Source organism: Fundulus heteroclitus, chromosome 10 (genome assembly GCF_011125445.2).
Source record: "Fundulus heteroclitus isolate FHET01 chromosome 10, MU-UCD_Fhet_4.1, whole genome shotgun sequence".
NCBI classification, from domain to species: Eukaryota; Metazoa; Chordata; class Actinopteri; order Cyprinodontiformes; family Fundulidae; genus Fundulus; species Fundulus heteroclitus.
The window spans coordinates 31,913,364-31,939,120 of NC_046370.1; the positions used below are offsets into that span (position 1 = coordinate 31,913,364).

Sequence of the window (25,757 nt, forward strand, 5' to 3'; positions counted from 1 at the left end):
GCAAAGATACTTAAACGCAAGAAGGAAGCAGAAGAATGAAGAAGAAGAGGGGCCTGTGACACACCGAAGGTAGTGTAAACACAAGACAGAAACATTTTTGGCTCATATGCTAAACGGCTCCTTTCCACAAAGAGCAGTTAAAGGTTTTTATATCTGCCTGTAGTCTGTCTCGATCAAAGCGGAAGTGTCGGGGCGTTGTTTTTAGCAGAACGGGAGAGCAACAGTGTCTCTGTGACAATATCCGCGTTATTCAGCGACTTCTGGCTGGATGTGCGTCTTTCTGAGCCGTCACGTAACGGGACGTGGTTGCGCGTGATTGCAGCTCACCACAATGTGGCCGAACATTTCTCATCCGATCATTTCCCCCTCCGGCACATCGATGTGAGGAAGGAGGAGGAGGAGGAGGAGGAAGATAGCGCGCTGTGCGCCCTGATTTCTGGACACATTGGTTGCTGGTACGTCCGGAACGCCCACAGACCGATCTGGTGCCGCACACAGGTTGAATACCTCCGCTGAAGATTTTGCTGACGTCATCCCAAGCTGCGCTAAAGTATTCGCACCCTTTGAAGTGTTTCACGGTGTGTCCTGTTGAAAGCAGCTTTCAGTGTGTTTAACAGGGATTTAATGGCCATGCAAAGCAGTACGTGGCTGTGACGTGAAAGAAAAGGGACGGGTCGTTGTTTCAGTGGGAAATCTGATAAGTGTGGCGGGCTTTTCTGCTGAGGCCCACTGAGCCAGGTGTTTTGGGCCGTGTTACGAACAGGTACGCCTGGCTGCGGACTGAAACCATTTACTTTGTGGAATAATTGACGCTCGGTCCGACTGGAAGGAGAACGGCAATATTCAGCTCTTGCTGCAGATCCTCTGTTGGATTTAGGTCAGGTCGTTCTAACCTCCTCGTTATGCCCTGATCTAAACCATTCTGTCTTTTATTTTTTTGAGGGGGATTTTTCAGACTGTATTTGCTGGAAAGTCAACATCAGGCCCAGTCTTTAGTCATTTAGTTTAGTTTCCTCCCAGGATAGTCCTGTGATCATACCGTCCATCTTCCCGTCAGCTCTGACCGGCTTCTCCCACAGCATCACGCTGCCACCGCCTTGTGTCACCAGGGGGAACGGTGTGTTCAGGGTGACGAGCTGAGATGGCTTTTACCACACTGGACGTTTTATCTGAGCAGAGCACCCTCTGCTGCGGCTTTCCTGTTAACTCTGTGACCTGTAGCACATAAAAAGTTAAAGTTAGTTATCCAGTTCTCTGATTCTCGCCCCAGCTTCTGCAGAATCGTCACGAATCGCCTCCTGGCTGCTCCTCTGGTGAACGCGCTCCTTGTCCGCCCTGAGAGACGTTCAACGCCGGGGATATCGTTTGCTAAGCGACATTCTCCCTGAGCGGCCTGCTGCGTTCCTCGTTCTTCATCTAATGTTCTCTACCAAAGCGTCGAGGCCTGAACAGAACAGCTGGATTCATGCTGAGATTAAAGCACACACAGACAGACCAAATCAGTGGCTTGTTAAGGCAACGGCTCGCCTGGTTTATGCCTATCTGGGTTAAACTGGATCGAAGCAAAAGTTAGCCAGTTTTCTGATTCAGTACTTGTGAAATAAATCTTGAAAACCACGTGATTGCTTTCCTTCCACTTCACAGTTATGCACTATTTGCGCGCAAACCGCCGCTAAAGCCAGGTTTTACTGCCCGTAAGGCAAGCCGTGTTGTTGGAGACAGGAGTAGTTGTGCCGTTTGTGCACCCCCGTCCAAGCTGTGTAGATAAATCCACCCTTTATTGAAAAGAAAAGTGAAGAAAAATCCAGCCTTTCACTTATTTGTTCAGTTGGTGGGAAACAAAGATCCCCTTGCCAAGTATGAGTGGTTCATGTGGTTGGAGCAATCAAAAGTCGCTTCTTTGTTTGATATTTTGCATAAACTTAAAGCGGTAGGTCAGAGTTATGACAGAGGCTCTTTTTTGTGTGCCTCGTTAAAACCTGGGAGGTGTTTCTGTAGCGATCATCTGCCAGATGCAGACAGGGATGAAGTCCTCCCTGAGGTTCATAGGTCCAAGTGTTAAATCTCTGGTGTGGATCTGGTGGAGGAGTTTCAAAAAGCTGTTGGTTAGAGCCAAAGTGAAGCAGGCCTCTTGCTTTCCTTGTTTTCTTGTTGTTGTGTGACTTCCCTCCTGAAGAACACCGATATAAGCAAGAAGCTTTCTGTCTCCCAGGCAGAGCAGAGGGCTTCTGACACTATTTAGTTCCGGTAACAAACTGTGGGGGGAAAGAAAATCAAAGATATTTTAATTGAGAGCTGAGTTATTTCTATTCAGTGATCCCTACCAGGGTTGGCATGAAGCGGCCGTGGTGAACCGTACCGTTTCAGACCCCAGAAAGGGACTGAAACTGCCAAATAGGCCCAAAGATCAGCATTTGATTCTTAGTCAAAAGGGTTCTGGCATTTCAAGTGTCCTGAGGTTTTCTGAGGCGAGGTTAGGGAGTTCAATACCCCGCTCCGACTGTCTCGGTCGTTGTGTCCTTGAGCAAGACACTTCACCTGAGGCCAGGCTGATGTATGGCAGCCTGGCCTCTGTCAGTCTGCCCCAGGGCAGCTGTGGTTACTGACATAGCTCACCACCGTCAGGGTGTGGATGACTGTAGTGTGAAGCGCTTTGGGGACGTCAGACTAGTTAAAGTGCTGTACAAGTACCGGACATTTACCATTTTCTGGCATCGCTTCCAAATGTTTGTTATGGAAACTCGGTAACGGCTAAAATGTTGTCCGTCTCTGACTTTCATCACATCTTTCCACAGGTCCTATGCACCGGCTGAGGACCGCTGAGGAAGAAGAGCACAGCAGTGAAATCTCCCAGCTCAGGCAGGCGGTGCTACAAAACGATGCCAGACTCCTGGACGAGATGCTCTGCCAGGAGATCTACAAGAAAATCATCAACTGCCGGGGCGGCTGGGGCATCGCGGGCACGCCCCTCCATGCGGCGGTGTCCAAAGGGCACCTCAGCTGCCTGCAGGTTCTGCTGGCCCACGGCGCCTTTGTGGACTCCGTAGACGTCAAAGCCCAGACGCCGCTCTTCGCCGCCGTTCGCGGGAAATACCTGGACTGTGTCCTCAGCCTCCTCGGAGCCGGCGCCAGCCCCAACGGGAGCAGGTCCAACAACAGCTCGCCGGTGCTCACCGCCGCCAGGGAGGGCGACGCCGAGATCCTCCGGCAGCTGCTGGTCCACGGCGCCGACGTCAACTCCCGCTCCAAGGTCCTGGTGTGGCCCTCCTGCGACAGGGTGAGCAGCGGGCCGCTCTACCTGGCCGCCGTTTACGGACACATGGAGTGCTTCAGGCTGCTGCTGCTCTACGGGGCCGACCCCGATTACAACTGCACGGACGCCAGGTTCCTGAGCCTGGTCAAGCAGCCCAAAACGGTGCTGGAGATGTGCCTGAGGCACGGCTGCGGCGTGGAGTACATCCAGCTGCTGATCGACTTCGGCGCCAACGTCTACCTCCCCACGTTGATCATCGAGAAGTCCACCAAGCAGAACGAAGCCGTGGAGCTGCTGCTGAGTGAGAGAGGTACAGAAAAAAAAAACATAAAAGTCCCAGTGCCTCGCCAAAGGGGCTAGGCACCATTTATCCCAGCCAAAAACCTGAAGCATCTCATTGGTGTTTGATCTGACAGACCAACACAAAGCTGTGCTTTATTGTGAAGGAGATGAAAAATGATACAGGGTTTCCCCCAGAAAATGGGCTAATCCTGGCCGTAGGTGTCGTTGTGGGAGGTGGGCACGGAACCATGGAGTGGGGTTTGAGCAAAGCATGGCGGCCCGCCGGGCTCATGATACTGTGGGGGAAACCCGGGGTCTCATATCTGGGTGGCGTCCTTTGCAGAACCTCCATTTGTCGCAGTTCCAGCTGCATGTCTAGGTTAGGGATGGAGGACCGATCCCTAACCTATAGAACCTATAGAAGTGTTCACTTCTATAAAGAAAACCCATAATTAATTTATTTACTTTCTTTTCTCAGGTATCACATTATACATGTCAGTTTAAATACTTAGGCGACCCGCCATGCAAATGCATGGGCAGGCCTATTACTATCCACCTAATAAGGGTTTCTTCATAGTTTATTTTTCTTCCGCCACCGTTAATACAGCCCGAACCGTAGGGTGTACACCCACAAACTATATATCAAAACGTGCGTTTCGATGCCGTGAAGTGGACTATTTGTACTTCACGCCATTTCGAGTTACCATGGTGATGAAATTACAGAAAAACCACCCCTAAAACAGAGCTAAACTCCACATAATGCAACATCATACATGGTGCTGGTCTTTGGTACAGTGGTTTAGTTCTGGGACTGGCAGTCAAGAGGTCGCAGGATCACAACCTAGTGTGGCAAGTTTATACAACTACTTTTTCACCCCCATAGTAACTTATATATCAAAATGTGCGTCTTCATCCGGTCAACTGCTGTTTTTGTATCAGCCGCCATTCTGAGTTACCATGGCGACTTCATGAACAAAAAACATGCAAAATCGCATTTTCTCCCTTTTGAGGCACTTTCCAGTCCAGCATTTGGACCAAACTAGCAGAGTACCATCACCCGGTGATACTGAACACAACCATGTTAGCCGCTAACGGTTAGCATGTTGCTAACCGGAAGTAGCTCTAGGAAGGTCGTACACTCCAGAGTAACCTCCCCTCTGGCTAGTTTTGCTTCCCCTTAAATGATCTGCCTGGTTCTGTGTGGGGAAAAAGCAGACGTCCAAGACCATTTAGAAGAATCACAATGTCATTTAGCCTAACAGCAGATTTCTTTAACACTTTTTTGTTCTTCTCCCCACCACTAGGAAGTCCCAAAGCCTTGACCTCACAGTGCCGACTTGCTGTGCGCAGACACCTGAAAAGCATCAACAGGATCCACTGCATCGACGAGCTGGAGATGCCGAGTAGCCTGAAACACTTCCTGCAGCATAAAGCGGCCCCCGTCCCCGTCCTCTAAACCTTGTTTTATGCTCTTTTTACTTCAGTCCAACTGGCTCCTCGCATACACGTGTCTTAAAACTGCTTTTCCCTCTTCATGCGCTGCTGCTGTTCTGACTTTTCAGTTAGAAGATTAAACATGTGAATATCAAGCTGCTCGCCCCTCTGCTTGGTTATTTATTTATATCTGCTAATTAACAGCCGTCCTCTGAAAGATGGGGCTCCTTGGAAGGTGCTGCCTCGGCTGTGTACTGGTGCGTCTCAATGAATCAGATTAGAATTGGGTTTTCTGAAAAACTCATTTATGTCTGTGGTAACTTTATTCCAGAAAATCCGTCTGGTATAGATTTACAAGCACAGCTGAAAAAAATAAAAATGTAGTAGACAAAGTAAAAAAAGAATTTTGACCATAATTACAGAAAGTGAAACTCCTAATATAGATCAGCTGGCCTATAGATAATAAAAACTGAAAATTCAGTGTCCTGGAAAGTTAGAATATTTATGATTATAATAAGTTCTAGCATATCCACAGAAAGCTGAATGGAAGGAGAAAGTGTGTTAGGCACAGGTGGAGCAGCTACAGGGAAACGGAGCATCGATAGCCACTACCCACAGACCAATCACAAAACAGGACTCAAAACGTTCCTCATGCCAAGCCAATCCTGACCCAGAGAACATCAGCAGCGTCTTACCTGGGCTAAGGACAAAGGGACCTGGACCGATGCTCTGTGGTCCAAAGTCCTGTCCTCACAATAAAACGTTTGTATTTCATTTAGAGATCAGACTCGGACATACTTTAATAATCCCAGGGGGAAATTGTTGGAGAGAGAGCGGAGAGGCACAGAATCCATGTCGCTTGAAGTCCAGTGAAGTTTCCACAGTTGGACGGTTTGGGACCTGGTTTGGTGTCGTCGTTTAATGATGTTGGTCCACGGTTACCTCCGCCATCTACCAGGAAGGTTTAGAGCGCTTCGTGCTTCCACCTGCAGACAGGCTGTGTGGAGACGCTGATTTCCTCCTGGCACCTGACCTGGCACCTGCCCACACTGCCTAAAGTAGCAACAGCTGCCTCAGCCACCATGACCGTACTGTGCTTGGTCGGCCAGCAAACTGGCCTGACTCAAACCGCATAGAGAACCTACGGAGTACCGTTCAGACGAAGATGACAGACACCGGACCCAACAATGCAGACGACCTGAAGGCTGCCATCAAAGCCACCGGGGCATCCATTACACCATAAACGTACAAATGGTGGAAAAAAATAAAGGCTTATATTAGAAATAATGGGTTCTGATTTTAGGGTGATCCTGCATTTTGAATTATTAACCTGCACCATCTATATCGTTCTGAGGAATCAAGAGTCACATCAGCCACTAGGCATTGGTCATAACAGTAATGATTACAATCATTACTGAAAGAACGTGAGCACAATCATTTCTTCAAAAAAGGACCAGTTCAAAATGAGAAAGTAATAAGACTCAGCAGGGTCTATTACTCATGATGCTGATGTAATTAACATTTTTTAGGAATTTCTACAGACTTAGACAACCATCCTCCAGACATTAACATCAATGAATTTCTCAGTAATCTCCTGAGGTTTCAGCATGACCAGGTCATGGCGCTGGATCGTCCTGTCAGAGGGTGAACTCCATGAAGCCCTTCAACATATGTCTGATAATAAAGGGCCAGAACCAGAGGGGTTCCCAGCTGAGTTCTACAGAGAACGTTGGACTATACTGGCGCCAACATTTGATACCAGAATTTAGGAAGAGTGAACTGCATTCAAACATGAACTCTGCTAATGTTAACTTGCACCAGGGAAAGACTCGATTCTTTCACCACAGGAATCATGAAAGTCTTTAGAATGAACTGAACAGAATCTCATAGGTTTTGTGTTTTCTTAGGTTCCACAGGTGCTGGCTGTTTTTTTCCCCCTCATCTTTCCGTTCTTGGTTAGTGGGTAAGAACAACAACTCCTAGATTAGGTCTATGTCACATTTGGTTTTTTTCTTCAAATACTCCACTATCCTCCCAGTTCCCAGGGTTAAAGGACCACAGGCATGTAACGTCTGTGGTCTCGAAAGGCGTTTAAGCATCTGAAGAACGTCTCAGGCCCCGATGAACCCCCTTGCTGGACCCCCTGAAAACATGTAAGCAGATGATGCTGTCAGCTTGGGACTCGGTTCATCCTGCACCACCTCGACCACCCAGGGACCAACGCCAGGATCCTGTTAGTGGAGTCTGGCCTCCTCCAGCAGAATCTCAGCCTGCCGGCCTCCACCTGTCTGTGGACCAGCAGCTTCTTGACTTACTGGTAGCAGCAGATGAGCCTGGGTCATGTTCTTAAGGAGCTCCTGGATGGTGAGGAAAAGAGCACCTAACATCTTTGCAGACCCCCACACACCCTGGACACAAACTATTTAGACCTTTATCTTCAGGACGGTGCTACATAGTGTTGTTTGTGAAAACCTGTCACCACGGAGACAGTTCCTTTTCTTTTAAAGCCACATGTAACAACTATGGCTGAATGGTGGCATGTTTGCACAGTACCCAGCTTCATATCTAGATGTTTTGACTGCATGGAATATTGCCGAATGTTCTGTCAGAACAGCTCATAGAAACGTGGCCAACCAGTTCTGCATCAACAGCCAGAATAAAATCCAGCATCACTGCAAATGGCTACAAATTATGTCCCCACATTTTTCACTTTTGCCGTGACTGTATTTGTGACCCAAATTGGCTAAACCAGTCTTAAAGCGGATGGCTAGATCTCAGTAGATGAGGTTGCGAGTGTTTTTCCTGTTTGATTTTCCCGTTAGGGAGGGGGGCAAGATTACATCGTATGTGTGTGCTGTGCCAACAAGCCAAAATGTCTTGCTTTATGAAGCGATAGAACTTTCTGGTTTAACAGGACTCCCCCTAGTGGACGTTGGTTGTAGTAACTGCAATAAAGATAACTGATGGGCAAACGTGTAAAGCATTCTCACTGGATAAAGAAGTCAAACACAGAAGGACGTACTTGTTTTTTTTTTTTCATACAACACCCCACAAACTGCAGGTGAAACGAGAACCTTGACATTTCAGTCGCTGCGAGCCACACAGGAGATGCAGATGAGCCGCATGCGGCCCGCGAGCCACGGCTTTGTTCCTCCTGAGGTATTCCATAAAGACGCATCACATCAGTTCTACGCACATCTGGCCAGAAAGGGGCCTTATACCTGACAGGTGTTTTTATTTCAGTCAGTTTTGTTGCATACAGAAGACGGATCTCCATGTTAAAAATATTATTTACTAGTTTGAAGGGGGAAAATCTTTTAATTTATTGAAACTGGTTGCTTTGTATTTTCCAGCGATAATGTTTGCGGTGAGTCACTTTCTCTGCAGATCTTCAGCAGAGTGATGATGCTGCAGGGTTGAACAGCCTCACCTGGGAAACCCGACAGAGTTGCAGGAGAACCTTTTACTTCTCTAGAAAATAACTGCTCTTGCTGCCAATAGATGGCAGCATCATCCAGACCATCATCACAGGGAAACCTGAGAGTCTTCCGTACTGTACGTCTTCAGCACTTTGAGTCGTTGCCTTTTTAACGTCACCCAAACTATCCATTACATATTTTTATCAACTGTTTTTATTTTTATCAACTGTTTTAATGTTCCAGCATAACCTTTAACTATCATAACCATCAACAACTATAAAACTCAGCCTCGACACACGTAGAAATCTAACCCTGACTAAATGCTGCCACATGAACACATCAAGTACAGCAACTGTGCAAAAGCGATCTGATAGATATCAATGCTACATAAATTCTTAGTCTTTTTTTTAAATCAGTAGCCCACAGACTTTAAATCAGACCAAGCTTTTCCTTTTATATCAGGATTAACATAATTATATCTAATCCTTACGTATTTTTTTTTTTTTTTTTGTCTTTACATGCAGAAGCACTAAAATATTTCCTCTGTATTTTGTAGAATTGCCGTAAAGCAGTTTTCAGTTCATCTTATGGTCATCTTTTCACACACTTCTCACAACAGTTTGCTGGAGCTTTGGACCGATCCTCCGACCATTTAAAGAAAAATTAATTTGCTGTCCTTAAGACGATTTACAACCATTTAGCCGCATCAATGAGAATCATTGTCCATCTAAAAGACCCATTTATTGTCAAGGTTCTTGGCTTTCTTGCATGCCTTAAGTGTTCTTTTCTCATATGACCCGTTTTGTTAAACGTACCGGCTGAAAAATCCTCCCACATGATGCTGCCGACCCCTGACTTCACAGCTGGGCCAATGCTCTCAGGCGTTCCATCTTCCACCTTTTATTTTGCCTGAACCTTTTATCATCAGACTACAAGCTACATCTCCATAAATCCTGATATTTGTTCTTGTGTCCATTTACAATCCATCTTTTCATGCTAGTTATGACATCATCCAGAGAAGACAGATCACCCGCTATTACCATCTAATGTAGAACAGATTACTAGATCAATGTGTGCTTCTGTGCTTTTTTGTCTCTCTTCTTGTGTCTCTGTTCTGTCTTCTGTAACCCCCAGTCGGTCGAGGCAGATGACCGTTCATACTGAGCCCGGTTCTGCTGGAGGTTTTCCTTCCCGTTAATGGGGAGTTTTTCTTCCCACTGTCGCTTCATGCTTGCTCAGTATGAGGGATTGCAGCAAAGCCATGGACAATGCAGACGACTCTCCCTGTGGCTCTACGCTTCCCCAGGAGTGAATGCTGCTTGTCGGGACTTTGATGCAATCAACTGGTTTCCTTATATAGGACATTTTTGACCAATCTGTATAATCTGACCCAATCTGTATAATATGATTGAATTTGACTTTGGAAAGTGCCTTGAGATGACATGTTTCATGAATTGGCGCTATAGGGTGGCTCTTCAGGCCAAGCTCACACAGGCCTCGTCTCTCTGTGGACAACAACACTGTTGCCGGTTCCTGCCAGTATCTTCACCAGGTGTTTTGTTTTTGTTTTGGGACTGAAATCCCCATTTTGCAACAAACACATTTATCTCTAGGACACAGAACCTACCCCCTTTGTGGACAGAATGATGGGTTTTGAACTCGCATGCAACTGTTTTAACACAAAGAGGAACCGACAAGCTCGACGATCAGATAAAGGTCGACTTCATGAGTTGAATGTACGAGGAGGACGCTTCAGAGTGTGAAGATCCTGAGGGGAATTCCAGCTGATTGTCTTCAGTCTGAGGCTCCTCCACATCCACAGTAACAGCCTGCAGCTGGAGGTCCTTCCTGCCAACAGCCATTTCTAGTCTTTAATGACTCTTGGTTACTTGGTTAGGGAGAGTTACAAGTTTTAATTTTCCTTTTGGGATTAATATTGTTAATATTGAGGCACCTCCAGACATCTGGAAATTCAAATAAAGGATGAACCAGACTTGGGGAGGTCCACCATCCTCCTCCTTCATTCCTTGGCTGATTTATTTTGACTATTTGTGTTTTAGGTGTTGTCGTCCACAGATGCTCCGCCATTAGCCCATTTATTCTGTGTTGTTGATATTTTCTTTTACCGTGCCTTGAATTAGAGCAAAAGTTGAAATAACTGAGTTTTTTGTGTGTTTTACTCCTTAGAAATAGGAAAATGTCACTAATCACCTGTTGATTGGTGAACTTTTGATGATTAACTTTCACAGCTTCAATTTAACATTAAACCCAATGATTAAAATGGTGTAAACAGATGAAGACATATTGAATATGTATTAGTATATAATTTAGACTAACAGATTAAAAAGGAGAAAAATGCTTTTAAAGGGTCAGTTATCAAAGTCACTTAAAATAGATATATACAGTGATTTTAATTAATCTGTCCTAGGCAGATAGATACTACTTGTTACTTAAATAACATCTTGAAATAAATGCACTTCTGCTGTAGGGGTAGTTTTATTACACAGTGCTTTTCCCTATTCTATAACTTATTATTTGGAGGTTAAGCCACTCTTCCCACCTCTAGATACTTTCCCTCACTGAAGAAGCAGCACATTTGAACCTAAACTACAAGAGACAGACTCACAGCTGACGGTTAAGCGTGACTTCTTGTTTTTGCACCAGTTTCATTGTTCTAATGTTGTTTTCTACCTGCTGTGCCTCTTGGAGGGGAAGTGAACAGCAGGTATTGTCACTAGAAGTACTTTGCACGGTTCTAACACACATTTACTTTATTGGTTTCAAAAGCTTTATGCTGTGGAAAAGTGTGAATGGGAAAGGTGAGTTTCTGCTGACTGACCTAGTTTTTTTTTAAAACTATTATTTGTTTTAACTAATTTGGTTTAACATACTCACTTAATACTCACTTTATATTTTTGTCAGTCTGATTCCATAATTTTCACCAATTAAATGAGATGTTATGACCAGTTACTGTGAGTAGCCTCTTTACCAAACACCTTTAAAATCGCTCTCTGACTGCTTTTTACTTCTAAATGAATAAAAAATATATGGAAATACAATGATTCTCACTCGCCCACATTTTTTTGTTATTCTATGTAAATTTTAATCTTTTTAGAATTTTCAAACCAATGGATAGGACGGTGTGATTTCCCAGCCTGGCCAGTAGATGGCAGGAGACTGACCTTGCTCCTAATAGGGAGCAAAACCACCTCAACCGCTGCTCTCCACTGAGCAACAATGGAAGAGGAGACAAATATAAAGCACATGAAGCCATATAGTGGCATATTAAACTGGAAAAAAAGAACAAAGAAGCACTTTTTTAAAGCTTTCATATTAGAAGATTTCTTTCTCTGAAAAAAAAAAAACATCAGCAAAGTCTGATCATAACCTTCACCAGCTCATGAATAATAAAATCTTTCAGGGTGTATCCCTGAATGAGACGTCTTATTTAACTGCAAGCATCTCTTAGAAAATCTATCAGTTCAAGTACAGCAAGCTTTGCATTTAAACACTTGCTCCCAGTTCAACTTCAAGTAGCATTAATTACACTGAACAATGGTTCCCCTTTTTTTTTTTTAAACTGAGGTCAGCGGTGCTTCTGTCAGCCTTGGCTTTTGTGTCGCCATGGCGTCCTCAGCCCAGCCCCACGTCTAGTGACATCATCACGACAAATCCCAGAATGGAGGTCCAGGAAGCCAGCCTGCCGTTTCCACTGGTGACGCCGACACGGAGACAAGAAACAATAGAAGAAGACGGAGAGTTAGATTACTCTCCAGCGCTGCGCTGTTCTCTTTAACCACCAGCGTTCTTCCTCCACTAACCTGACTTGAGCCTCAGGTATGATGTCATCCACCACCACGTAGACCATCGCTCCGGCAGCGAACGCCAACGCGTACGGCAGAAGGGGTTCTGCCAGAACGACAGCGACGGCGCCCAGCAGGCCGGCGATGGGTTCTACCATTCCACTGAGCTGACCGTACCTGATGGGGAGACAAGAGAACAGTCATGATGTAGATCCGTCTGTGGAGCATCTGCTGCCTTTACACAGACTTGTTAAACCATGAGACCATGAGATGGTCCACATACCAGAAGGCCGTCCATGTTGAGACCCCCGATCCCCTCAGAGGCAGGCTCACTGCCAAGCCTTCTGGGAAATTCTGGATGCCGATCCCGATGGCCAAATTTCTGAAGGTAAACGAACTACCATTAGTCTGAGAAACATTGATAGCAAATGTAAGCAAGTCACATCCTGGAATTAAAAACACACTTATGTTTGGATGAGCCTGAAAAGTAGGGGAATGACTGAGAAGAAGAGATATAGTTGTATCTCTATCTCTAGGACCGTGGTTCTCAAGCTTTTTTACGACAAGCACCTCCTCAGTAAACATGTTGTCCAAGAATCGTCATGTTGACATTTTAAAACAGAAGCCAACTTCCTGTGTTATGCCATAGAAGCAAAAAAAAAAGGAAAATGTATTGGTTCATAATTGGTTGATGGAAAACATTTAATTATATTTATTATCAATTTAAAACTTCCAAAAGTTAAAAAAAATATATACAAATAGATAAATACTCCATGTAATAAGGTTTGGGGTTTCTGATCAAACAGCAACTCAAAATACATTGACTATTCTGCCTATAAAACTTGGCAGTAAAAAAGAAAAAATCTTTTTGTGGCGTCTCGCAAAATGATTCATACCCGTGGAACTTTTTTTTATTTTGTCACATTACACCCAGACATTTCAATATGTATTAACTAACATAAACTGATGCATATTTATAAAGAGGAAGGAAAATGATTGTCATGCGTTTGTATTTACAGGGTTGTCGCCAGGCCATTTGATACACTGAAAGTTGTCAAAATGACGCTGCTACGTGCTCAGCTAACAGTAAGACACGGATGTTTGAGAGCAACATAAAAAGGTCAGTAAAGCTGTTAAACGTCCTTCAGCAAAGTTGTAAAACCTCCTGGACAACATAAGCTAACGCTAGCTGTTATTAGCTTGATGAACGGCCCAGTGACGTGATTCAGTCAGGGCTCCCCGTTCAAGCTGGACTCCCCCCCCCCCCCCCATCACCCCCATTACGCAAAAGAAATTAAATAAACAACGTCTATAAAATGCATTGAACTTTGTGGTTTAACAGTAACAATATGTGGAGAAGTTTAGGAGATGTGAAGACTCTTGAAATGTGCTCCAAGTACTTCATACACACAGCACTGTTTAAGTACTGCAGTACAGCAGGAGCCAACATCACCGTTTCCTGGTCCACTGTTGTCTTTAGCCCGTCCTGGGAGCTTTTGAAATGTGCTCCCCGTACATCTCTTTTGAGACGTTACTGATGAAGCTGAGATCGGTTTCCCTAAACAGGTCATCTGTTTGGTTATTGGTCATTTTTAGCTCTGTGTCACAGTTACTTCATCTGTATTGACCTTGTAAATGACTGACAACAGGTACCACCATCCAAGCTTAGTGCAGCTCGAAGGGGGCAGTTCGTCAGGCTAATAACAGCTAGCGCTGGGGCTAATGTTGTCCGGGAGGTTTATAGCTGCGCTGATGCACGTTCAAGAGCTTTACTGACTTGTCTATGTTGCTCTCAAGCATCCGTGTCGTACTGTTCCTTGTCGTATTGACCGTTAGGCTAATTAAAAATGAGTGTTACAGTTTAATTTCAGCATAACTTTGACAACTTTCAGCATAACGGTCTATTGCCGAAACCCCTAATATTGTGTTAGCTGTTATGCTAAATAACATGGAGCTTAGAACCACATTAATACAAGTATTACAGCTTTAAAATTCTTTAAGTGTTTCAAGAGTCAAGTTGCTAAACTAGCCTGTGTGCAAATACATTACTGCTGAAAAAAGACAACATACCTGTGCTATAGTTTGAGGAAAAAAATGCTTCTACATTTAAATACAGTGCAAGAAGTTATAGAAAATGTTTTGTGCTTGAACCCAGAGATGGATTGTTTACACTAACGAGAACTGTTTTTGTAATTTGTTACTGAATATTTGCAATGATGGCAAAAAACTTTCTTTCCAGGAACAGCAAACTGTTGCAGTTAAATATTCAATTGAATGTCCAAAGCAGCAGGATTCTAAGAAAGTGTGCGGAGTTGTTTACCTCAACGATTTATTGAGGTACTCAGCAATATATAAACAGGAAAACTCAAGCTGTCTACAGTGGAATGAGGAGACCATGTTCTAAAAACTTACAAGAACATCTAAGAACGGTATGTTTTAAAGTTATATTTTCTGATAATAAGAGGTTCTGTCTGAACTGCAGACATGGACTGAAGCAGTGTTGTGGGTAAATCAGGGTGGCATGCTGCATGCTGTATCTGCAGTCATCATCCAATTGTCTAGAAGGGCTGCAAAATAAATCGCAAACTAATTATTAGCTTTCACTTAATGCAGTCCAGCCAGTTCTTCGTTCTTTGACTTTGGGAAAGCAAATAAAGGGGCATGCATTCAGGCTCCTGGTGCCTGCAGTCTATTTAATGACACTCGTCTGATGCAGTATAAAATGTTTGAGAGGCTGAAAGTGATAAGGTGGACAGGTTGTTAAGAAACTAACACCAGGTTGTTTAATTGTCAAAGCAGCAGACATCAACCAGAGGCGACTTTTCCAATAACACCTTGTTGTTTAGATGGAAAGATGATTGTTTACCAGCCACTGCATGCCATAGATAGACCACTGATTACCAAGAGTCTGTTTGCTATGAAACCAAATAAGTTATGAACACTTGTCATATTGTTATTGTTAATATTCCCCAACATTATTGCCTGTTTCCTAATACCATGGAGTTAAGCTGCCTAGCCATAGTAAGTATAACCTAAAACAATGTAGTTTGTATATTGATAACAAAACATTTTCTTTATGGGCCCCGAATATGTGTCGAAACGTTTTGAGAATTTGCCCAGGCATGTTAACATGAATCCAAAGCAAAAACACCTGCAACGACCCATGGGCCATTTTACCCAAGAGGAAGAGCTCCATGCGAGACTCTACAGATTTACCTTAGCTCTCTTAATGTTAACATTTCTGATAGGATAACAGATAATTAGACGGAACAAATAACACTAGCTGAGAGCAACAATTACACGCACAACTAGAGACGCACGATATATCGGCATTAAAATCAGCATTGGCCGATGTTAGTAATTTTAACAGATCAGTATCGGTCTGGTATGTAAAACTGGGCCAATATTAACAACCGATGTTTATTTCCAGCTAGTTGCCCTTTATACTTGTGTTTAAAGAGGGGGAGGTGAGGGGTTGGTCATGTTAAAGTGACAGTGATGCATCACAGCCAGGATTGTGGTGATTTTAAATGAAGCGGAGAATAAAAAAGCAAGGTGTAAGTCTAGACTATAACCCACATTTAAAAATTCAGTTAGAATAGTTTTCTGTCAGTACAAACTTTTACTAAATTTAACCATCACAGAAACGTAAATGTGTGGACATACACACATTGGTAAATATCGGTTATCGGACATAACAGGAATATTGATATCGGAAATCGATATCTGCCCAAATTTTCATATTGGTGCATCCCTACTTACAACTATTAGACTCCAAGACCAAAACAAAAATGTTTGGCCATAATTCACAATGTCATGTTTGCAGAACACCAAACACATACAAGCATGGGCAGCTATTACTGTCAAGCATGGTGGTGGAGGACGGATGATTTGGGTTTGTGTTGCTATTTTAGCGCAATGCCGTCATTGAACCGAGAATAACCTTTTCTATGGTCAAATGTGACGCTATCAACAGATGACACATGAAGTTGGGAACACTGGGAAATCTGCAACAGTGGATACAAAACAAAAAAGAGCACAGTGTACACTGGCCTTATAAGGTAAAGTTCAGAACTCAACCTGACTGAAATACTGTGGTGAGCAGAACATGAAAAAAATGCTTGCAAAGATGTTTTCTTCCACGGTGTTGGTGCTACAAGCTACTGACATGAGATGTGTCATACTGCGTAACTCTGGGAATTTAGAGGCTGAACAACATGATGTGGTCTTACTGGCCTGAAACAACTGCCAGAAGGGGTTTTACAGAAACTTTATCTCAAAGGACTCCACTACATGAACTCTGACCTCTTTGTCCTTTTGCTTCTCTTTCCTCAGGGTCATTTTTCTTATAACCAAAACAAGTCAAAAGCAGCTGCTCTGCTGCAGTTTCAGATTTGAAAAAAGTTGCTGCAATAAGAGTTACAGACACACTTAAACTAAGCACATTCATCGCCTGCTGCATTATTGTTCTTATACAGTGCCTTGCTAAAGTATTCGCCCCCTTGACATTTTTCATGTTTTGCTGCCTCCCAAATCGGAACTAAAATTGATTGTTTAGGGTTTACACTACTTTATTCATAGATGTGCCTACCACTTTGAAGATGCATTCTTTTTTACTTGTGAAGCAAACAACAAATAGGAAAAAAATAATAGAAAACTTAAAAGCTAGTAGTTTGTAGATTCACCTTTTCCAGCAATTCCAACTGCAAGTGCCTCTGGATCAGTCTCTATGAGCTAACCACATCTCACCTATGGGATGTTTGTCCTTTCCGCAAAGCTAAACTGCTCCAGCTTCTTCATGTTGGATGTTGTTTTGCTAGTGAACAGCGATCTTCAGGTCTGGCACAGTTTATGAACAGCTGAGAAGAAAATCCAGTCCAATGCAGTTTTCTGAAAAAGAACAGCCGTTGTGTGGCCTTTTTCACCAGGTGGGTGTTCTCACTCCAGGAGAGGTCAGAGGAGATGTCAATGCTCAGGAGCTTTATCCACCACCTCCCCATGTTTGCAGAGAGGAGTGTGTGCAGTGTTCCTGGACCTCCAATGGACCTGCAATGTGTCCACTATGACCTCCTTGGTCTTCCTGGTGTTCAGGATGAGGTTATTCCTGGAGCTCCACTGCGCCAGACTGTAGACCTCCTCTCTGTGGTGTCATCTGCAAACCTCACAACCATGTTTGTGGGATGGATTGCAGAGCAGTCGTGCGTGAAGAGGGCAGGGCTGAAGACCCAGCCCTGTTGCGTTCCAGTGTTAATGATCAGTGGTCAGCTCAACAAAGTTTATGGCTTATAGTGGTCGTATGGACGGATCCTCCAATCTCTGCCGCTAATCTCTGCAGCTCCTTTAGGATTACATTTAGGTCTCTGTGTTGCCTCTCTAATTAATGCCCTCCTTGCCCGGCCCGTGACTTCTGGTGGGAGGCCCTCTCTTGGCAGGTCTGTTGTGGTACCATGTGCTTTCCATCTAAAGGTGATAGGTTTGATGATGCTCCAGGATGACGTCAACGATTGAGATATTGTTTATAACTGACTTGTTCTTCTTAACTACTATGACTTTGGAGAGCTCCTTGGTCGCTTTATGCTTGACGGAGGTACATTACGCACGGAAATGAGACGTGCGTACACAACGTCTGCAGCATTTATGCTCCGTGCAGCTTTTTCTCCGAAGTACCACTCTTCTCCTAGACTCTAGGGGGCAACGTTGCGTTCCTACACCAAGTCTACTCATATTTCACTGAGCAGATATTTTGTTTGCATTGATGATGGATTAAACAGCTCTGTGAGATGTTCACAGCTCGGGATAATGTTTTATAATAAATCTGCTTTTAAACTTCTCCACAACTTTCCCCACTACCTTTCTGCCGTGTTCTTTGGTCTTCATGATGCAGTAAATTATACACGACTAAACTCTATTTACCAAGTAGAAGTCTTAGGCCAGGGGTGTCCAAACCTTTTGACACATGGGCCGAAATTGTCAAGTCAAAGGAACTTGAGGACCAAAAATTGATGTTAATTTTTGACTTGCTCTAAAAAGGTTTACTGTAGGAAATGAATATGTAAACCATTGTAGAGCCACAGGTACAAAATGGTTTTACTTATTTGTCATATTAAACGATGGTTATTTAGTTTGCAAACTATCTTTTCATAATTTAATTTGGTTCTTTTATAATAATAAACTGAACTGTTTTTGGTCTAGCAAAATAAAAACAGGATTTTGGTCCGTTCTTTTAAAACACTTGCTGTATTTAGCCAATTTTATTCAAAGCACATTTTAATACACCAAAGTTTGCATTTGAGTAATCAAATGTCATGGGTCCTAATTATTATGAACTTAAAGACAATGTGAAAAGTGTGGTTGTTAAAAGATGAATACTTTCTGTTGTACTTATATTTATACATTTTCAAAGTAAGATTTTAACTTTTCTGTAATAATTTTAGCCCTAATTAAAAAAAAGATTCTATTTGCATCAGCCAGCTGTGCTTGTGCATTAAATCTTTCTTGAAATGCAGTTGGCGGGCCACCCAAATCCAGTACAGGGGCCACAAAAGGCCCCCGGGCCGCACTTTGTACATGCCTGATTTAGGCTAACAGTGTCTAAAGCTTTTGTGTCAGATGAGGTGACCTGAAATTGTCAAATCAAAAGAATAAAAAACAAAAACAAAATAATATTTACGAAAAAGTGATTTTTAAAAATCAACAACAAACTAGGTGAATAGCATTTTCATTACTACAGGTGACCTGTCCAGGGTGTATTCCGCCTCTCGCCCAATGGCCACCCTAGATAGCCCCCCCACCCCCCAAAAAATAAATAAATAAATAAACACCCCTGTACAGATAAGCCACCTTATTAAAATAAAGATTTCCAGTTTGCAATTTTTTGGGGGCTCAATTGAAAAGGTGAAAAGAGTCTATTCTAAGCCATAAGAACAGGATTTTGGTCACTCTTCTGGAGAACTCTTACTGTTTTTAAACACCTTTGATGGTGGGCCAGCAAGAGAAAAAAAATAAAATAAATCACTCAGAGGGTCCCAAATGGCTCTGGGTCCTGCACTATGGACACCTTTACTTAGGGGTATCAGAGCAAAGAGATCAGACTGCTAAAGCACAACACACTTCATTTTTTTTTCTCCATTTCTGTATATCTATGACAGAAGAAACACCAAAGTTTCTGGTTGTAAGGTGACAAAATTAAAAAAACGTTCAAGAGCAAACATACTTTTGCAAGCCTCTGTATAACCACTCTTCAAAAGACAGTTCTGTGTAAGCAAAGCAGAGATAATTAGCTTCTGGGAAACATACATTTGTTGGCACGTCTGTACAAGACCAACAGCAGACTTATGTAAGCGGATTTGCAGTGGTAGGCGATTCACACTTCTGCCTGCAGTCCTTCATTACTGAGCTGGTTGCTTCCCAGGATGATGAATATGAATGATGGATTGAATCCATTATTTATTCATACTGTAAACATATCTGTTGAACCATGTAGCTCTGCTGAGGAGCATGATTTGCTGCCGTTTTTATGGGATTAAACGTGCATGAAAAAAAGTTTCATTTTCATTTACAGTACCACGATGTAACCACTAGATGACAACGACAGGCAAGCCTGGGGATTTGGGAAAAGCAACCATAAGAACATAATAAAAGTTCTTTTGAACTTTGATTCATAGCCAAACGATACTCGAATTGACAGAGAAAATATGAATTACCACTGTATTTCTAACCAAATAAGAGAATTAAAAGCTTTTATAATCGAGCGCTACTGGAGTCTTACCTGGCGCTCTCAAAGGTAGCAGTAGAAGTCTTTCCTATGGCTCCAAAAGCAACCCCTACAGCCAAGCCCTCTGTAGGAACAGAAGAAATACCAGACAAATAATATTAGTTTATGTCCTACACTGTAGGAAAGTGGAAAACCTTAAACTAAACAAGTGAATTCAGCAAGTAGAACACGCATAATGAAACAATAAAATCTGACTTTTTAAATGTTTTAATCTGCCTTTGAAACAATCAGGATTTGGAGTAAATTCCTGTATTGTTGTGTACTATAAGGTCGTGTTATGTGATTCCAATGACAGATGCCTCGCTAGACTGGGGCACAAGTGTGGGCAGAGCATTTAAATAATAAGACATGGTGGTAGGGGGGTCTGTCGACTGCCAGGTATGGCCCTACAGTTGGTGGTGCTCGGGTATTACATGTGCTCCTTCACTGCCTACCTTTAAAACTTGGCTTAAAAATGTAGTAGTATTCTTAGGCTTTTACCACTAGCGATACTTAGTTTTTGTTTAAAAATTGCTTTATTGTTTCTTTTAATAGTTTTTTTGCATTACCTTTTATTTTTTAGTGGACACGTTTTAGTTTTTACCTACTGTATATACAACACTTTGTTTCAGCCATTGGCTCTTTTTAAGCATTTATAAATAAAGACGGCTTGGTATGGCATGTGTGGATGTCAGCAGTGAAGGGGGGTGGGGATTGGTGGGGGGGCAAACGGGCAGCTTACTGTGCCTTTTCAGTCCCATGCATGTATTAGATGTATATAATTTGTGGAGTTTTGGGGGATGTCTCCCTTTTGATAACCACCTGCATACTTTTACTCAAGTCCCTCGTCCTTCTGTTTCACAACTTTGAGTCTTCAGAATTACAGCTACCATTACTCCTTACTGTCTAAACCACACATTGTGCCTTCCATTAAGCAATCACAATGGACCAGCAACCCTGTTGTGGCGCTCCCCACCTACCCTGCAAGGATATGGGGTTATAGACAATGGATGAGTAAATTGATGGGTAAAATTTTTTTATTTCCACCTTTGGTTTCAACTCAGAAAAAAAACATTCTAAGAAGTATAACTGCTTAGGAGATTAAAAAAGTGAAGCTGGATTTATGAGGCATTGCTACAGTTGGGAACCCTTCTATTCCATTGGTCCATGCTCTGACCACCCTGTGCAGCATCTCCCTCCACCGTCGCCCTAGTTATCTCATTTGCTATGGCTGTCACCATGGCTTTAAGCGCTCTTCATTCAAACAGAAAAGGAAAAGGTCACAGAGAGCAATGTATCTATGAGCGCATTCGTGTGTTCGAAAGTGTGTTTGCGTGACCCGTGGAGACAGATCTGCTGGCTGTTTTCCATTTCAGGCTGTCACGGCACCTCTCCACACTGATTACAGGTTGTCGGGCTTGAGGACAGGTGTGGGCTGGTCAACCGCTGAGAGCCTTATGTAACATGAGGGTCATGACTCTGACGCGAAGGGGAGGGGGGGGGGACTGTGCAGGTAGACCCACTGTCAGGTTGATGTTGTTTTAGCCCTTTTCAGGCATTTACTAAACCTGAACAAGAACATATGGACTGTGATGCTTTTCTGTGACTGTAAAGGACCGCAATCTCGCTACTGTCCTGTGATAGACTGGCAGCCCATGCCTGTACCACACCTGTCACCCATAGGCACCTAGCGGAGGGCACGAGCCCCCCCCCCCCAACTCCCCTGCAGGGATTAAGTGGGCAGATTTATATCTTATGGATACAGATCTGCTCTTCCTTCAATAAAAAAATTACTTCTGAAAAGACATTATGCCCCTCAAAAACACATCTTTTTAAGCTTTCCAGAATATTGTAAATATCTTCAGTTGCAGTGCCTTTAATGTGTGTTTTTCCCTCAACCTTTTATGCCAAAATGAAAAGTAAATGAAAAACATGGAATATTCTACCACATGTGGGGCTGAGAGCTGCAGCTGCATGCTCTATGGCATTTAATTAGTCCCCTAAGCTGTGCTCATGAAAACCAGGAGGGTAGCAGAATACGCTCTGCAGCTATGGTAGTAACAGAACGCCACTGTGCACAACAGTGGGGTTGTAAAAATATCATGTTATTCTGGGGAAAATACGTCTGACAGTACATAAAATATAAGAAGAAGAGGGCCAGTTGGAAAAAAACGACTGTCGTCTCTAGCCTTCCTTCACTACCGAGAGCATCACCTAGTAGCTTCATTCACCAGCAGCTTCACAGCGAGGCAGACAGGAGCCGGAGGGGTTGGTTTTTCAAAATAAAGTCAATTTTAACATCTCATGATATTGAAATCAATTTTAAACTCTGATTATGATTAGAATAAGTGTGTAAATATATGATAGCTATGCTATATATGACTTACATTGTTTTAACATATTTTTTATTCATTCTGAAGGTGTGGCGGCTTTTATTTTGGTGTGGCAGTGTGCGACGATCAAATACGTGTAGCAGAAACACTGGTGTTAGATGGGCAGATAATATCGCATCATATCGATTGCATTGATTGAAAATCATAACAGACTTTGTGATTTTGGCAAATATCATATCGTCATCCAAACAAATCCATATAACGTTGTACCATGATAAAACTGGTGATTTACACCCCTAATGATTAGCAGGAACCAAATCCAGCATTCCAGGAAAAGCTTCTGAATGGCCATGGTGGGTGGAGGCTTTGATGGACGACCTGGGCAGTTCACCATCATGGAATTCAACATTATTTCTAACGTGTATCAGAAGACCAATTGTAAAAAAAAAAAACATTAAAGCTGATGCAGAATTGAACCCTGCATCAGTGTTTTCGGGATGAAACAAGATATTGCAGCTTAACGGGACCTTCCTTGTAAATAAAAATAATGGAAAACATACCAGTAAATTCCCAAATGGATGGTGGAGAATTAACAAAGGAAAAGTACTGGGCCAAGTGAAACTCTAGATCTTATTTAGATGCTGTGGAATGAGTTTAAACGGCTACATGGAAGAAACCCATCAAACATCTTAGAGCTGAAAATGAGGAGCGGGGTCCCTTTTTTCAAGTCAGAGGAGGTTTACATTTGTGTACATCCATGATTAAGGAGTAAATATTCCACCATGAATTAAAACCATAATTTTCCATAAAATAATTAGTTTGAAAATTGCCAAAAAGCCCTTTCCAGGTGGATTGGCAGTAGTGGTTTCTCAATCTTCATTACTGATGTATTTAGTTCTTGGCATCATGTTAACACAACTGCCATGCTCAAACTCCTGTTTTTGTTTTTTTGTGAGAAGTGGTCACATTTATTGATGATCACTTAACCAAGCACGTATGATTACCACCTGGTGGGTACTTCCCAACCTTAATCCTTAGGAAACATCAAGCGTGTACTTATTTTTTTCTTAAACACCTGCAACTTAATTTCTGTTTAAAAAGAAGTTCTAGTGCGGAACCTGCTGTGCATTCAGATGAAAACCTAAAGAAACTAGAGCCTTACATAACCAGATCATCTTTATTTAAAACTGAAAAATAATCTACTTATTTTTTTTCTACTATCTGAATGACCTGTCTGATGAAGCCTCTTGGATGTCCTTCTATTGAGCATTAGTTTGACAGAAACCTTGTTTTATGAATGGTTTAAACTTGTTGGTCTGAAAATCCGCAAGAGGGAAAAAGAAAACGGAACAGAAAGGATGAGCAAAGGGAAAAAGAGATGAGACAGCTGCAGGTTTGAAGGGCCTTGGAGACACTTGATCATAATCTAACATCTGTGATTACCTCTGACAACGATGCTATCTGCTTCCAATCAACTTCCCACCGGCTCACCTGGAGTCAGACATCCAGCAGCTAAATTATGTGAATAATAGTATTTGTCTGCAGTACTCCTTGGTCAGTAGAAACTACTGTATGTACGGAGCATAGTGTTCTGCTGAGAACAGAACATAGGTTATGAGAGTTAGGGCTGTGGATCAGCTCGGTGTTGGGTACATTAGGAAATTTGTAACTGATGAATTGGTTCCTCTATTAATGTTTAAAATCAAAAGAAAACTCAGAGATTCATCCTTTTATTGAAAAAATTTGGAGACGATTGCTGCAAACGAAGGTTTTCTTTAAACACACAGAGCCCAATGTGACTAGCACACACTGTACCTACACCCGTCAGGTTAATTTCACTTTACTTGGGATTGAATGTCTTTTTTTTAATCTGCTATCAATAAATTCATTCCTCAGAAGTTTGGGATTCTTCTCAAGAAGGAAAAAAAAATTACAAATGCATAGGTTAGTACCCAATTCTTCAATTGCATCAAAGATAGGTTACAGGAGGTGGATTCATTAAGTTTAGTTCAGTTTAACAACTTATCCAGTTCACAAAAAGCCCAATATAATCGTCTAAAGCACTGCAGGCCTAACTTTCCTCAGTAAAGGTCAGCATTCATGATTCAACAATACGAGAGAGAGAGTTCCAAACCACTGCTGACCAAAACTAATAAAAAGGCCCATCTTACTAGTCTGAAACATAGAACAGTTCAAAGTATGACGTATGAGTATAAAATGCTTATTTATTTATAACTGTAATACTTTTGCACACATTTTACTTTTTGCATTCTACGGTAAATGGTTTGTACTTGTATAGCGCTTTAGTCAGACGACCCCAAAGCGCTTCACACTACAATCAATCATTTACCCATTCACACCCTGACTAGCTATGCTAGTAGCCCAGGGCAGCTGTGGCTATTAGCGTAGCTCGCGAGGCTGCCATACAGCAAGGCTGAAAGTAACAAGAAGCGAACCATGCTGATGTTTATGCAAAGAAGAGGAAAGCTTCAGTCCAAAGAAATGAGACCAGAGTCATTGCGCAGTTATTCTAAAATGGACTTGGGAAAACTTTTGGAAAAATTGCGGATCCTAGCTTTAAAGAACGCAATATGCGCTGGTCAAATCCAGAACGGATCCAAGACCCCCCACACTCTACAATGGAAAACGGAAAAAAAACAAAACAATTTGTTTTCTCAAAAACAATGTTAAAATTGTATCCAATCTAATTAACCCAACATTACATGAGTTAGATGCATTATTTTCTACTGGTTTACACCAACAGAAGCCTTAGGACTTAAAAAGTCTCCACCAATGAGAAGAGAAGCTGTTCTGAGTGAGACACTAAATATTGATTTTCCATGTGACAAAATTTTGTCTGTATTTCCCAGGGGCGTGCATGTGTCCGCTCTGCTGTCTCCATTGTATTGTATGTATGAGATGACTGATTTGTCTGGCTTTGAAAAATTTCCTGCCTTAAAAAAAACAGCGATTCAATGAAACAGTCCTTTCATGCCTACATGCCGCCTAGCCTAACAAACTGTGCCCAATGACAGGCGTATTTCAAATTACCAGTGCTCTCTGTATTCCAAGCACCCAAAGCACAACTGAAAATGACAAATTGAGAAACATGCTGAACAGTTTCTCCAAAAGTGGGTTTTCAAAGGGTTTCTTAGAAAATCCACTGAGAGAAATCTTCGAAAAGTGATAGCAGCAGAAGAAAGAAGCTTATAACAGAGACTAAAAATACAAACATCTGTCATTTTTAGGGAAAGCTGGGGGCAAACGAAAAGCAAAAATGACAACACATCAAAAGCCATAAAATTATAACATGCGGCCACAACATACACTTTTGTTTTTAGCTTTAGTGTGCTTGCCCAGAAGCATTAACAAATGGAGAAACACCTCAAAGTCATTTTTTCTCAAGGTTTTCTGTGAAACTTGACTGCATTTAAACCCATCTTATGTCTATAATCTGATAATTTTGTTAAATTCTTTGTT

At 42.5% G+C, this 25,757-nt stretch overlaps 2 protein-coding genes across 8 annotated transcripts in view; one reads left to right on the forward strand and one right to left on the reverse strand.

The window, feature by feature from the left end:
• Positions 1 to 5,126, forward strand: LOC105927382 (ankyrin repeat and SOCS box protein 12). Of its 5 annotated transcripts, none has more exons than XM_012864108.3 (3): positions 1 to 69; positions 2,796 to 3,563; positions 4,840 to 5,126. In XM_012864108.3, the coding sequence occupies exons 2-3, from the start codon at positions 2,801 to 2,803 to the stop codon at positions 4,989 to 4,991; spliced, it is 915 nt and encodes a 304-aa protein (XP_012719562.1). In that variant the 5' UTR covers positions 1 to 69; positions 2,796 to 2,800; the 3' UTR covers positions 4,992 to 5,126. The 5 variants fall into 5 exon arrangements, with proteins under 5 accessions (XP_012719562.1, XP_021172935.1, XP_012719563.1 ...); XM_021317260.2 differs by lacking the exon at positions 1 to 69 and adding an exon at positions 75 to 143; XM_012864109.3 differs by lacking the exon at positions 1 to 69 and adding an exon at positions 155 to 578.
• A 6,574-nt stretch (positions 5,127 to 11,700) lies between these two features.
• The window catches only part of LOC105927380 (zinc transporter ZIP11), a 226,682-nt gene continuing 212,625 nt past the window's right edge, over positions 11,701 to 25,757 (reverse strand). For all 3 annotated transcript variants that reach the window (XM_021317295.2, XM_012864105.3, XM_036142519.1), the window contains exons 7-10: positions 19,960 to 20,029; positions 12,475 to 12,573; positions 12,210 to 12,368; positions 11,701 to 12,100 (exon numbers count right to left, since the gene is read on the reverse strand). In XM_021317295.2, coding sequence (XP_021172970.2) covers positions 12,022 to 12,100; positions 12,210 to 12,368; positions 12,475 to 12,573; positions 19,960 to 20,029 — 407 coding nt within the window. In that variant the 3' untranslated portion in view covers positions 11,701 to 12,021. The remainder of the gene's footprint in view (positions 12,101 to 12,209; positions 12,369 to 12,474; positions 12,574 to 19,959; positions 20,030 to 25,757) is intronic.